The 16006-nt window shown below is 38.9% G+C and overlaps 1 protein-coding gene across 1 annotated transcript; it reads right to left on the bottom strand.

Moving 5' to 3' along the window:
• Nucleotides 1-2894: 2894 nt before the first annotated feature.
• Nucleotides 2895-3581, bottom strand: LOC126070899 (olfactory receptor 7G3-like). The gene has a single exon (XM_049875234.1). The coding sequence runs from the start codon at nt 3579-3581 to the stop codon at nt 2895-2897; it is 687 nt and encodes a 228-aa protein (XP_049731191.1).
• Between the last annotated feature and the right edge of the window lie 12425 nt (nt 3582-16006).

Genomic DNA, 16006 nt, shown 5'->3' with positions numbered 1-16006 from the left:
TTGAATAGGTACGGTGAAAGGATGCAACCCTGATGCTCACCTTTCTTGTCTATAAAGCACAAAGCATCCCCTTGTTCTGTTCAAATGATTGCCTCTTGATCTAAGCACAGGTTTCTCATGAGCATAATTAAGTGGTCCAAAATTCTCAGTCTTCCCAATGTTCTCCATAATTTGTTATGATCTACTCAGTCAAATGCCTTTGCATAGTCAACAGAAGAATGGATAAACAAAATTTTGTATATTCATACAATGGAATATTATGTAGTCATAAAGAGAAATGAAGTCTTGATACATACTGAAACATAGATGAAGCTTGAAATTTTTATGCTGAATGAAATAAGTCAGGCACAAAGGGATAAATATTTTATGATCCACCACAAAAAGAAAATCAAACCCCTTACGGTCAAGTGAATTCCAACTCATAGTGATCCTTCCTATAGGGCAGAGTATAACCACCCCATAGAGTTTCAAGGATCACCTGGTGGGATTCAAACTGCTGAACTATTCCTTAGCAGCTGTAGCTCTTAATCACTAAGCCACCAGGGTTTCTTATGATCTACTAGGGCTCCTTATATCCCACTTATGTAAAACACCTAGTCATACAAATGCCTAGGAAGCAAAGTCTATTAGTGGTTACCAGTAGATGGGAGAAAATGGAGCTGAGAGTTATTGCTGAAGGTGTACTGAGTTTCTCTTTTGGGTAATGCAAATCTTTTGGAAATGATTAATGATGTTAGCACAATATAATGCATGTAATTAATGTCATGAATTTTACAACTTAAGATTAAATGGAATACTTCTGTTATATATATTTTACCACAATAAAAAAAAATTAAAAACAACAAACAGATACCACTTCATTCCCACTAGGATAGTACACAATACATACATACATATGTACATACATACATGTATGTATGTACATATATATGTATGCATATAAATACTTCAGGTCCTCTTCAGTTTCAGCAAGCAAGGTTGTGTCATCTGCATAGCACAGGCTGTTAATGAGTCTTCCTCCAGTGCTGAGGTCATCTTTTTCTTCTTATAGTCCAGCTTCTTGGATTATTTGCTCAGCATACAGATTGAATAAGTATGGTGAAAGACACAGCCCTGACACACAACCTTCCTGACTTTATATCACTCAGTATCCCCTTGTTCTGTTCAAACATACTCCAGTGTGACCTAATCTTAACAAATAACATCTTCAAAGGTATTATTTCCAAATGAAGTCACACTTAAAGGAGTTAGGACTTCAACCTATCTTTTTAGAAGGCTTTTTTTTTTTTTAATTAAATCCATCACAATAAGATTCAACAAAACAGAACTTAAGAGAAAAAGATAAATATAGAATTCAGGATAGTTTTTGCCACTGGAAGGGTACAGGGAGAGTATTCATTGGATTATATGGTGATGCCATTACTTTATTTATAACCTGGGACATAGGTATATGAGTTCTCATTGTATTACTGTTCTTTAAGAACGACTGACACATTTCATACAGTACTTTGCACGTGATATTTTAATAAGTAAAATTGAAAAGATTTCACTTTCCAGATTCTTTCATATTCTAGATTCTAAATCCATTCTTTCATCTTCTAATATTAAAGTCATTCTTCTCAAACTTCAGCGTGCATCAAAATCTCAAAGAAGTAATTATTTAGAATGTTCATCCTTCAGATGTCTCCCCAGATATCAAAGTCAGTAGGTCTTGGGTGAGGTATGGAAAACAGCACTACAAACAAGGTCTCAGGTGACTCATCTCTGCACGTGCTTTATGAACGTACATGTAGACAGCTTTGCACTACAATACGCCTGGTGAGGAGCTGACCTCCTGGTTTAGTGCTGAACACAATCCCACAGCCACCATTAATGATGACCAGAACTGAAGGATCTCCAGACACTGCATTAATTCTTCTACAAGATCTGTCCTGTTGTCACCCTGACACCACAGAGATGATTCTGACTGATGGCCCTGCTTCTTTGTGATTGTGGGGAAACTAATCTTCTTAAGTTTGCCAACTAGCCTTTGGTCCCATTTCATTTTACACTCTACATTTCTTCCTTGAAATAAAGTCCATGTCTGTAGAAAAATTGTTTTCTTCATAAGAAAACATTACAAAGTTTTGCATGAGATCCCTAAGAGTGCAGACAACCCACTAAGACTTTAATGATTAAGTTAATTTTAACCAGCCTCTGTGTGGACTCACCAGAGTTGAGAAAGAAAAACTGCAACATAAGGTGACTAATGAGAAAAGAAAAATCTCATGTACACTCTCATCAGTATTTTTTGTTTTTGGTTTTTTAAGGATCAAACCAAATGTGGTTCCAAAAAAGACTGCCAACTCTACCCTGCCTACTCAACAATTATTCATTCATTTGATGTAATTACTAAGATGAATAAAACGTGGAAATAGATATTAGAATAATGGTAAACCAATAAAACTGCTGAAGAAAGTGTAAAATACATGAGAACAAGGAAAAATACGCCGTATAAATTACAGCAACATACGGAACACAATGATCCTACCTAAATTTGATTGAGTATCCTGTGCCAGGCATTGGATTAAGTGCTTTTAGTGGTTATAGGAATTAACTTCCCAACAGAAAATATTCTTTACATTGTCAGTCTAAAGCTCTCATAGCAATTCTTTTCCCCAAACAAAACTTTCATTAGAAAGGGATATGTGATGTTATTCTCAGTGATAAAATGGGAGGAGATGTCTTCTGTATGATTCTATGGAGAGATCTATTAACAACATGTCCTCGGACAAACAGTCAGTTTTGTGTCTCCAAGCACGATGTCCAGATATGATAGCTGAGTGTGTGGTAGCCATCTGTGACTCTATCACTTTGAGTCAATCTAGAAATCCAACCCAAAGCAGACAATACAATCACTGAAAAGCAGGTGTGCACCTCATAATGTTCCCCAAGGCTCCCTTTATGTCCCTGTTTATCAGGCTGTAGATGAAGGGGTTCATCATGGGAGTAACTACAGTGTACAGCATTGAAGCTACTGCAGTCTTTCTAGAAGAGTGTGTAAATGTTGCGCCAAAAGCTGACACGTAGAATAAGGAAACAACTGAAAGGTGAGACCCACAGGTAGAAAAAGCTTTATACTTTCCACCTGCTGAAGGTATTCTCAAAATGGAGGAGACAATTTGAGTATAAGAGAAAATGATTCCAGAGAAAGGAAGAACACCCAGTATGCTAGCTGCAAAATATAAGATGATATTATTGATGAGGGTTTCAGAACAGGCAACTCTGATCACCTGAACAACTTCACAGAAGAAGTAAGGACTTTCCAGATCTGTGCAGAAGGACAGTCGCAACAACATCAGACTGAGGAACAGGGCATCCAAAATGCTAATGAGCAAGGAGACTAGAGTCAGCAGGCCACAGAGGCGGGGATTTATGATAGCTGTGTATGTCAGTGGGTGACAAATGGCCACATAGCGGTCATAGGCCATTACTGAAAGGAGAAAACTTTCCAAACTAGCAAAAACCAGCACAAAGCAGACCTGGGTGAGGCATCCTGCATAAGTGATGCTCTGATTCTGTGCTTGGAGGTTTACCAGCATCTTTGGGATCGTGGTGGTGCTGAAACAGATGTCAGTAAAGGAGAGAATGGAAAGAAAGAAGTACATGGGGGTGTGGAGGTGGGGGTCAGAGCTGACGGCCAGGATGATGAGCAGGTTTCCCAGGACTGTGAGCAGATTTATGGACAGAAACAGGATAAAGAGGAGGGACTGCAGTTCTGGATCCTCTGTCAGTGCCAGGAGAATAAACTCTGAAACACCTGTTTGGTTTCTAGGTCCCATATTGCTGATGAATCTGAAGGAAAGGATGAGGTAATTGCATTCAAAGGTCGGCAAGCAGCACCTTGGGATGAGAATGAGCGGAATGGGAGGGGATAACACAAAGGTGGTACCGTCTGCATGCATTTTATTTGGTTATGATTTTAAAATGCAGAAGCTGATAGAGCAGAGAATCAACATTTATTTATTTTGGAAAGGGTGAGAGGGTGGTCTTTTTTTTTTTTTAATTATACTCCTTCTGCTCTCTTTGTCATTTTAAATACTTGGTAATTTTGTAGAGAAAAATAGACTCTGGAGGCAGCCTGGTGAGACTGTCTTGGATTCCACTGCTTTCCTCAGAAATTAGAGCTGGGCAACAGAAATGTTCACGTTTTAGCACTTTGCTTTTACAAAATACCCACATCAGTAATTGTTTTCTTCACTAAGTGAAAGACATTTACGCTGGATTTCACTTTTGCAGAAAAAGGTGAAAATCCAAACTAGCGTCCAGTGTTTTGCAGTGAGCCTTTAAGGAGACATTGCACAGCTCCTAGTGACGAGAGTCTGTCCCAAAGCTCCTTCTTTGAAAAATACACTCGGCATTAAACTGCGATAGCTTTGAAATGTGCATGTCAACACTATATGTTAGCATTACTTTAGGTTCTATGTGTTATTTGGCATGACTTAGTGGGTTATGTTTTGAGTCCTGGAACCTTCAAAAATTTTTCCCGTATAAATTAATGGTAATTGCTTCTTCACTTTGCGCCATTTTGGCTTATGAAAGGATTCATAGGAATACTTTCGGATAGCAGGGAAAACCTGTAATACAAATGTGTGTTAAGAAGCAGGGGTGGGAAGATAAGGTGATGTTGATAAACCCTCTTCACCACCACAAGAATGTTAGTAAATGTCAGAACTTTAAAACAGTCATCCTGCTTGAGAAAGGGCAAGCTTCTATTCAGGAGGAAAATGATCCTTGCCATTGTGGAGAGAGAGGACACTAGCAGAATGACAACTCCTTACTATTGGTTCAAAGATACAAGGAAACATGTCAGGGAGATGGGAGACAGGCAGAAGTTCAAGGGTGACTTGATTCCAATCATTTCATGCTCATACTATCTTCACATGCATCATTCCCCTGGATGAACCTGTATTAAAACACCTGTCCTCATTTCCAAGCATTAACTAAGGCATTTAGGTTACCTGGCTGGTATCACTAAGGAATGATGCTTGACATCTGTCCTGGATGTTGGATGATGTAGATGGAAGAGCTTTCCTTAGAAAAGGCAGAGGGACCAAGTGAGGCACCAGGCTTCCCGGCAAGAGGATCATCTGTGGGTGGAGTACTGCTTCTTGATGGGAGAGGAATACAAAATGGTCATGTCTGCATGCATATTATTTGGCTATTAAAGTGAGTGAGGTGGTTACAGGTAGACTATTTGTAGCCTCTGTGTCCCTGGGGGCTCAATATCCGAAGTTCCTCATTAACCAAATACTTCTACTGTCATTCTGATCCCAGGACACTGCAAATCTTTAAAGACTAAGAAAATAGAAGGTAGAATTCAGGGTAGCTGGTTCCCAGCCCCTAGGAGACCAGCTGCAAGCCATTTACCTCCCTCTACCTGTTTATCTCACCTCCAAGTCACATACCTTGCAGACATGGATATACCATACTTCTCTAATAGCATTGCAGTCTTCTTTGAGTACAACCGAAAGCATCTCTATCTTACCAATGATGTTAGAAAGTCTGATTCAATTTGCATTATAGTAAAATGCAAATACGTAGCATTGTTACTTTCTAACTGGCATTGAATATCCCTTGATCCTTAATCTTTATTCTATGTATTTTCATGGAGCATATTTTAAGCTATTCTCTGTGATAACTTCTGACTGTGATCAGTATAGATAGAGTTGTTACTCCCTTTTTAGGGTTTCATAATCAGCTTTTTTCTTGTTGTGTCCTTATCATTTTGATACACATTTTTCTTCACATTCGTGGAATCTGGGTTGATATTTTGGCTCTTGATTTTTAATGGAGTTGTGAGAAATCACAATATCACTGGCTAGGCAATAGTATGCAGGTTTATCTATACTCTCAGTAGATTTAGCTAGAAGACAACCATTATTTAATAGACGAAGATGGTGTTCCATGTGAATATTCACTTAAAAGGCTTTAATGAATTCAATATTTTCATGTGTTTATCAATTTATTTTACTACATGTTGTTTCCATATGAATTCTAGTTGCTAATCTACTGTGTTCTCAATATATTATATGAAAAACAATTTGAGATAAGATGGTGTTATGTCACTCTTCACCATCTTAAACTCATTCACTTCAAACATATGACATAATAAAAAAATAAGAAGTCATAGTGGCTTCAAAAAGAAGAATGTAAACTTCTACTGAAAACTTCCATTCAAGTAGAATCTGCCAGTCATAGTCCCCTCCCCCCTTTTTATTGTGTTTTAAGTGAAAGTTTGCAGTTCAAGTTAGTTTCTCATACAAATATTTATACACACATTGTCATGTGACGCTAGCTGCTCTCCCTGTAATGCGACAGCACACTCCTCCTTTCCACCCTGGATTTCCTGTATCCATTCAACCAGCTCTTGTCCCTTTTTGTCTTGTCATCTCCTTCTCTCGACAGGATCTGCCCATTTCATACCATGTATCTACTTGAGCTTAGAAGCACTCTCTTCACGAGTAGTATTTTATGTCTTATCGTCAAATCTAATCTTTATCTGCAGAGTTGGCTTTGGAATCGTTTCAGTTCTCGGTTAACAGAGAGTTGGGGGCCATGTCTTCTGGGGTCTCTCCAGTCTCAATCAGACTATTAAGTCTGGTTTTGTTTTTTTTTTTTCACTAGAATTTTAGCTCTGCATTCCATTTTTCTCCTGCTCCTTCAGGGACTCTCTGTTGTGTTCCTTGTCAGACCAGTCATTGGAGGTAGCGAGGCACCATCTAGTTCTGGTCTCAGGCTGATGGAGTTTCTGGTTTATGTGGCCCTTTCTGTCTCTTCGGCTCATATTTCTCTGTGTCTTTGATGTTCTTCACTCTCCTTTGCTCCAGGTTGGCTGGGAACAATTGATGCATTTTAGATGGCTGCCCACTAGCTTTTAAAACCCCAGAGGCCACTCACCAAAGTAGTATGCAGAATGTTTTCTTAATACACTTTGTTATGCCAATTGACCTAGATGTCCCCTGAAACCATGGTCCCCAGACCCCGGTCCCTGTTACTCTGTCCTTCAAAGTGTTAGGTTGTATTCAAAAAACTTCTCAGCTCTGGGTTTAGTCCAATTGTGCTGACTGCCCCTGTATTGTGTATTGTCCTTCCCTTCAGTGAAAATAATTCTGTGTGCTATCTAGTTAGTGAATACCCCTCTCCCCCCCTCCCCAACCTCATAACCATCAAAGAATGTATTTTTTGTGTTTAAACCTTTAGTCAAGTTTTTATAATAGCGGTCTCCTGCAATATTTGTTCTTATGTGACTGACTAACTTCACTCAGCATAATGCCTTCCAGATTCATCCATGAAGTATTTCACAGATTTATTCTTGTTCTTTATCTTTGTGTAATATCCCATTGTGTGAATATACTATAATTTGTTTATCCATTCATCCATTGTTGGGCACCTTGGTTGTTCTTATCTTTTTGATATTGTGAACAGTGCTGCAATGAAAATGGGTGTGCATATATCTACTCATGTGAGGGCTCTTACTTCTCCAGGATACATTCCAAGGAATAGGATTGCTGGATTGTATGGTACTTCTATTTGTAGCTTTTTAAGGAAGTGCCAAATCGATTTCCAAAGTAGTTGTACCATTTTACATTCCCAGCAGCAGTGCATAAGTGTTCCAATCTCTCTATAACCTCTCCAGTATTCATTATGTTGTGTTTTTTGGACTAATGCTAGCCTTGCTAGAGTGAGATGGTTTCTCATTGTAGTTTTGATTTGCATTTTTTTTTTTAATGGCTAATGATCCTGAGCATTTCCTCATGTACCTGTTAGCCACCTGAATGTCTTCCTTGGTGAAGTGCCTGTTCATATCCTTTGCCCACTTTTTTTTTTTAATTAATTTTTATTGTGCTTTAAGTGAAAGTTTACAAATCAGGTCAGTCTCTCATACAAAAATTTACACACACCTTGCTAAAACCAAAAACCAAACCGGTTGCCATCGAGTCGATTCCACTTAATTTTCTGTGTTGAGTCATTTTTCTTTATGTATTTTCTTTTCATCTTTTTCGTTTTTGTTCATTTTTATTTGCTGAGTCTTTATGTTTTTCTTGTTCTTTTTCATTTCTTCTATTTTGATGTGTAGGATTGTTAGTCTCCTTGGTGTTTACCTTAATATTTACCCCTGTTTTTCTAAGTTTAAACCAATCTTTTATTTCTTTATATCACCTTGACTTTCTCTCTATATGAAAGATCCAAGACTACATTGTTTAGTCCCTTTTTTGTTTGAATGTTGTCATCTCTTATGTACTGACATCTCTGTTTCCGTATTTTTAGTGTTTTGCTTTGATTTATTTTTATGACTTCCCTATCTGAGTTGATAACTAGTTATCCTTTCCTATGTTCTACTTTTGAGTTGTTATCCGATGTTATTGATTTTCTAGTTGGAGGACTCCCTTCAGTATTTCTTGTAATTTGGTTTGGCTTTTGCAAATTCCCTAAACTTTTCTTTATCTGGAAATGCCTTAATTTCACCATCATGTTTGAGACACAGTTTTGCTGGATATGTAAGTCTTGGCTGGCAATTCTTTTTTTTTTTTCCTTCAAGGCTTTATATATGTCATCTCTTTGCCTTCTTGCCTACATGGTTTCTGCCAAATAGTCAGAGGCTAGTCTTATGGACTCTCCTTTGTAGGTTACTTTTTGCTTTTTCCTAGCCACTTTTAAAATTTTCTCTTTATCTTTGGTTTTGGCAAATTTGATTATAACATGTCTTTATGACTTTCTTTTGGAATCTACCTAGTGTGGGGTTTGGTGAGGTTTTTGTATAGGTATCATCTCATCTTTTTTGATATCAGAGAAGCTTTCTGCCAACAAACATTCAACAATTCTGTCTGTATTCTGTGTTATCTTCCTCTGTTCTGCTACCCCAATCACTTGTAATTTATTTCTCTTGATATGTTGTTGTCGTTAGGTGCCGTCGAGTCGGTTCTGACTCATAGTGATCCTACGCACAACAGAACAAAACACTGCCTGGTCCTGAGCCATCCTTACAATCATTGTTATGCTCGAGCTCAGTGTTGCACCCACTGTGTGAATCCACCTCGTTGAGGGTCTTCCTCTTTTCCACTGACCCTGTACTCTGCCAAGCATGATGTCCTTCTCCAGGAACTGATTCCTCCTGACAACATGTCCAAAGGATGTAAGACGCAGTCTCACCATCCTTGCTTCTAACGAGCATTCTGGCTGTACTTCTTCCAAGACAGATTTCTTTGTTCTTTTGGCAGTCCATGGTGTATTCAGTATTTCTTGCCAACACTACAATTCAAAGGCATCAGTTCCTCAGTCTTCCTTATTCATTGTTCAGCTTTCACATGCATATGGATAGGAACATTTAACATGTTAAAAATGTCTATTCTACAAAAACGACCTGTACATACAATGCAATTCCAATTGAAATACCCACGACATTTTTTAATGAGGTGGAGAAGCAAATCACCAACTTCATATGGAAGGGAAAGAGGCCCCGGAGAAGTAAAGCATTGCTGAAAATGAAGAAAAAGGTAGGAGGCCTCACTCTTTCTGATTTTGAGCCTATTATACTGCACAATAGTGACAACTGCCTGGTACTTGTATAAAAACAGATACATAGACCAATGGAACAGAACTGAGGATCCAGACTTAAATCCATCCGCACATGAGAAGCTCACATTTAACAAAGGCCCAGAGTCAGTTAAATGGGGGAAAGACAGTCTCTTTAAGAAACAGTGTTGGCATAACTGGATACCCATCTGCAAAAAAATGACACAAGACCCATAACTCACACCAGGCACAAAAACAAGCTCAAAATGCATCAAAGACCTAAATATAAAATCTAAAATGATAAAGATCTTGGAAGAAAAAATAGGGACAATGTTAGGAGCCATAATACATGGCATAAACAGTATACAAAACATTACTAACAATGCAGAAGAGAAACTAGATAACTGGAAGCTCCTAAAAATCAAACACCTGTGCTCATCCAAAGACTTTACCAAACAAGTAAAAAGATTACCTACAGATTTGGAAAAAGTTTTTAGCTATGACATTTCTGATTAGTGCCTGATCTCTGAAATCTACATGATACTGCAAAAACTCAACTACAAAAAAACAAACAACACAATTAAAAAATGGTCAAAAAATATGAACAGACACTTCACTAAAGAAGACATTCAGTGGCTTGCAGAAACATGAGGAAATGCTCACGTTCAGTAGCCATTAGAGAAATGCCAATCGAAACTACAATGAGATTCCATCTCATTCCAACAAGGCTGGCATTAATCAAAAAAACACAAAATAATAAATGTTGGAGAGGTTGTGGAGAGGGACTGAAAAACTTGTACACTGCTGGTGGGAATGTAAAATGGTACAGCCACTTTGGAAATTGATTTGGCACTTCCTTAAAAAACTATAAATAGAAGTACCATTGGATTCAGCAATCCCACTCCTTGCAATATATCTTAGAGAAAAAAGAGCCTTTACACGAACAGATATAAGCACACCCATGTTCTTTGCAGCAGTGTTTACAACAGCAGAAAGGTGGAAGCAACCAAAGTGCCCATCAACCAATGAATGGATAAATAAATTATGGTATATTCTCACAATGGAATATTATGCATCAAAAAAGAACAATGATAAATCCATCAAACATTTCATAACATGGAGGAATCTGGAAGGCTTTATGCTGAGTGAAATTAGTCAGTCACAAAACGACAAATATTGTATAAGAGCACTATTATAAGATCTTGAGAAATAGTTTAAACAGAGAAGAAAATATTCTTTGATGGTCATGAGAGGGTGGAGGGAGGAAAGGAGGGGGAGGGGTTTCCACTAATTATTTTAGGTGGAGGGAAAGACAACATACAATACAGTTGAGGTCAGCACACCTGGAATAAACCAAATGTAAAGAAGTTTTCTGAATAAACTCAATGCTTCAAAGGCCAGTGTAGTAGGGGCGGGGTTTGGGGGCCATGGTTTCACGGGACATCTAAGTCAATTGGCATAATCAGATCTATTAAGAAAACATTCTGCGTTCCACTTTGGGGAATGGCTTCTGGGATCTTAAATGCTAGCAAATGGCCATCTGAAATGCATCAATGGGTCTCAGCCCAGCTGGAGCAAAGGAGAGTGAAGAACACTAAGCAATAAGATAAATATGAGCCCAAGAGACAGAAAGGACCACAAAAACCAGAGACTACATCAGCCTGAGACCAGGAGAACTAGATGGTCTCCAGCTACAACCGATGATTACTCTGACAGCCAACACAACAGAGAACCCCTGAGGGAGCAGGAGAGCAGTGGGATGCAGACCCCAAATTCGCAAAAAAAGACTGGACTTAGTGGTCTGACTGAGACTAGAATGACTCCAGAGGTCATGGTCCTGAGACCTTCTGTTAACTCAAGACAGGAACTATTCCCAAAGCCAACTCTTCAGACAAGATTGGACTGGAGACCTTCTGTTGACCCAAGACAGGAACTATTCCCAAAGCCAACTCTTCAGACAAGGTTGGACTGGACTACGGGATAGAAAACTATTCTGGTGAAGAATGAACTTCTCGGATCAAGTTGACACATGAGACTATGCTGGCATCTCCTGTCTGGAGGGGAGAAGAGAGGGCAGAGGGAGTCAGAAGGTGTCCGAATGGACAAAAAAGAGAGAGTGGAGGGAAGGAGTGTGCTGTCTCATTACGGGGAGAGCAATTAGGAGTATATAGCAAGGTGTGTATATATTTTTGTATGAGAGACTGACTGATTTGTAAACTTTCACTTAAAGCAAAATAAAAACTAAAAAAAGTCTTTTGCAGCAGATTTGATCAATGGAATGCGTCATTTGATTTCTTAAGTGCTGCTTCTGTGGGTGTTTATCTAAATCCAAGTAAAATGAAATCCTTGACAACTTCAATCTTTTCTCCATTTCTCATGATGTTCCTTATTGGTCCATTTGTGAGGATTTTTATTTTCATTATGTTGAGGTGTAATTCATACTGAAGGCTGTAGTCATTGATCTTCATCAGTATGTACTTCAAGTTCTCTTCACTTTCAGCAAGGAAGGTTGTGTTATCTGCAAAACACAGGTTGTTAATGAGTCTTTCTCCAATTCTGATGTCATCTTCTTTATATAGTCCAGCTTCTTGGATTATTTCCTCAGCATACAGATTGAATAAGTATGGTGAAAGATACCACCCTGACACACACCTTTCCTGACTTTAAGTCACACAGTATCCCCTTGTTCTGTTTGAAAGACTGGCTCTTGATATCAGTACAAGTTCCTGATAAGCACAATGAAGTATTCTGGAATTCCATTTTTCACAATGCTATCCATAATTTGTTCTGATCCACACAGCAGAATGCCTTTGCATACTCCATAAAACACAGGTAAACATCCTTCCGGCAGACTCTGCTTTCAACCATGATCCATCTGACCTCAGCAATGATATCCCTTGTTCAATGCCCTCTTCTGAATCCAGCTTGAATTTCTGGCAGGTCCCTGTTGATGTACTGCTGCAAGCACTTTTGAGTCATCTTCAGCAAAATTTTACTTGAGTATATTAATGATATTGTTTGATAATTTGCACAGTATAAAATATGAATACGTGGTTGGTGGAGCCAAGATGGTAGACTAGGCAGACGCTACCTCGGATCCCTCTTACAACAAAGACACAGAAAAACAGGTGAATCGATCACATACATAACAATCTACGAACCCTGAACAACAAACACAGATTTAGAGATGGAGAACGAACTAATACAGGGAAGCAGCAATTGTTTTCAGAGCCTGGAGCCAGCGTACCAGTCCGGTACGGCACAAGCACAGAGAACTGCTCCATCCCCCTGAACTAACCCCGGGAGGGGGACCAGCCAGTTCCGCGGGCGGCGTGGGACGCAGCCGGTAGGAGAAGTCCCCGGGAGGCAGCGACTGGTATTGGAGCGGGGAGAACAGCGTCCCAGCCGGGACACTCGGTCACGGCACAAGCACGGGGAGCTGCTCCACCCACCTGAACTAACCCCGGGAGGGGGCCCAACCGGTTCTCGGGGGCGGCACAGCAACGCAGCTGGAGGGATGAGAAGTCCCCGGGAGGCAGTGACTGATTTTGGAGTCGAGAGTGCACCGTCCCAGCAGGGGAGCCTTGACGCTGGGCGTGGGGCTGGAAGCGGAGGATCTGACCGTGATGCCAGCGGGCCAGACACCCCGGGGGCAATCTCCACACAGCCAGCACACATAGGTGACGCGCCCCACGGGAAACTCAGATATAATAGTCATTCCAAGCAAGACAAGCAACTCTGGCTATATTCTGAGGTACTACTCTCCTATATCTCTGTTCCCTCCCCCACCCTCCCCAGGCGGCTTCATTAACATCCGAATAGCCTGAGCCAGAGGGAGAACTCTGATAAGCATCTGACTGCATTTTTTTTTAGTGGATTTTCTGGAAAAACTAGTTTCCCATTGATGGCTCGGAGACAACAATCCATATCAAACCACTTAAAGAAGCAGACCATGACAGCTTCTCCAACCCCCCAAACAAAAGAATCAAAATCTTTCCCAAATGAAGATACAATCCTGGAATTGCCAGATACAGAATATAAAAAACTAATTTACAGAATGCTTCAAGACATCACAAATGAAATAAGGCAAACTGCAGAAAAAGCCAAGGAACACACTGATAAAACTGTTGAAGAACTCAAAAAGATTATTAAAGAACATAGTGGAAAAATTAATAAGTTGCAAGAATCCATAGAGAGACAGCATGTAGAAATCCAAAAGATTAACAACAAAATTACAGAATTAGACAATGCAATAGGAAGTCAGAGGAGCAGACTCGAGCAATTAGAATGCAGACTGGGACATCTGGAGGACCAGGGAATCAACACCAACATAGCTGAAAAAAAATCAGATAAAAGAATTAAAAAAAATGAAGAAACCCTAAGAATCATGTGGGATTCTATCAAGAAGGATAACCTGCGGGTGATTGGAGTCCCAGAACAGGGAGGGGGGACAGAAAACATAGAGAAAATAGTTGAAGAACTCCTGATAGAAAACTTCCCTGACATCATGAAAGACGAAAGGATATCTATCCAAGATGCTCATCGAACCCCATTTAAGATTGATCCAAAAAGAAAAACACCAAGACATATTATCATCAAACTCGCCAAAACCAAAGATAAACAGAAAATTTTAAAAGCAGCCAAGGAGAAAAGAAAGGTTTCCTTCAAGGGAGAATCAATAAGAATTAGTTCAGACTACTCAGCAGAAACCATGCAGGCAAGAAGGGAATGGGACGACATATACAGAACACTGAAGGAGAAAAACTGCCAGCCAAGGATCATATATCCAGCAAAACTCTCTCTGAAATATGAAGGCGAAATTAAGATATTTACAGATAAACACAAGTTTAGAGAATTTGCAAAAACCAAACCAAAGCTACAAGAAATACTAAAGGATATTGTTTGGTCAGAGAACCAATAATATCAGATATCAGCACAAAACAAGGTCACAAAACAGAACGTCCTGATATCAACTCAAATAGGGAAATCACAAAAACAAACAAATTAAGATTAATTAAAAAAAATACACATAACAGGGAATCATGGAAGTGAATAGGTAAAAGATCACAATAATCAAAAAGAGGGACTAAATACAGGAGGCATTGAACTGCCATATGGAGAGTGATACAAGGCGATATAGAACAATACAAGTTAGGTTTTTACTTAGAAAAATAGGGGTAAATAATAAAGTAACCACAAAAAGGTATAACAACTCTATAACTCAAGGTAAAAGCCAAGAAAAACGTAACGACTCAACTAACATAAAGTCAAACACTATGAAAATGAGGATCTCACAATTTACTAAGAAAAACGTCTCAGCACAAAAAAGTATGTGGAAAAATGAAATTGTCAACAACACACATAAAAAGGCATCAAAATGACAGCACTAAAAACTTATTTATCTATAATTACTCTGAATGTAAATGGACTAAATGCACCAATAAAGAGACAGAGAGTCACGGACTGGATAAAGAAACACGATCCATCTATATGCTGCCTACAAGAGACACACCTTAGACTTAGAGACACAAACAAACTAAAACTCAAAGGATGGAAAAAAATATATCAAGCAAACAATAAGCAAAAAAGAAGAGGAGTAGCAATATTAATTTCTGACAAAATAGACTTTAGACTTAAATCCACCACAAAGGATAAAGAAGGACACTATATAATGATAAAAGGGACAATTGACCAGGAAGACATAACCATATTAAATATTTATGCACCCAATGACAGGGCTGCAAGATACATAAATCAAACTTTAACAGAATTGAAAAGTGAGATAGATACCTCCAGAATTATAATAGGAGACTTCAACACACCACTTTTGGAGAAGGACAGGACATCCAGTAAGAAGCTCAATAGAGACACGGAAGATCTAATTACAACAATCAATCAACTTGACCTCATTGACTTATACAGAACTCTCCACCCAACTGCTGCAAAATATACTTTTTTTTCTAGTGCACATGGAACATTCTCTAGAATAGACCACATATTAGGTCATAAAACAAACCTTTGCAGAGTCCAAAACATCGAAATATTACAAAGCATCTTCTCAGACCACAAGGCAATAAAACTAGAGATCAAAAACAGAAAAACTAGGGAAAAGAAATCAAACACTTGGAAAATGAACAATACCCTCCTGAAAAAAGACTGGGTTATAGAAGACATCAAGGAGGGAATAAGGAAATTCATAGAAAGCAACGAGAATGAAAATACTTCCTATCAAAACCTCTGGGACACAGCAAAAGCAGTGCTCAGAGGCCAATTTATATCAATAAATGCACACATACAAAAAGAAGAAAGAGCCAAAATCAGAGAACTGTCCCTACAACTTGAACAAATAGAAACTGAGCAACAAAAGAATCCACCAGGCACCAGAAGAAAACAAATAATAAAAATTAGAGCTGAACTAAATGAATTAGAGAACAGAAAAACAATTGAAAGA

Source organism: Elephas maximus, chromosome 3 (assembly GCF_024166365.1).
Source record: "Elephas maximus indicus isolate mEleMax1 chromosome 3, mEleMax1 primary haplotype, whole genome shotgun sequence".
Classification (NCBI taxonomy): Eukaryota; Metazoa; Chordata; class Mammalia; order Proboscidea; family Elephantidae; genus Elephas; species Elephas maximus.
Note: the sequence above shows the minus strand (reverse complement) of the source record. Positions and strands in the feature narration are given on the sequence as shown.

What these genes read in the sequence shown, in the direction of transcription:
- LOC126070899 (XM_049875234.1), bottom strand. Translation starts at nt 3,581, where the DNA reads ATGCTGGTAAACCTCCAAGCACAGAATCAGAGCATCACTTATGCAGGA.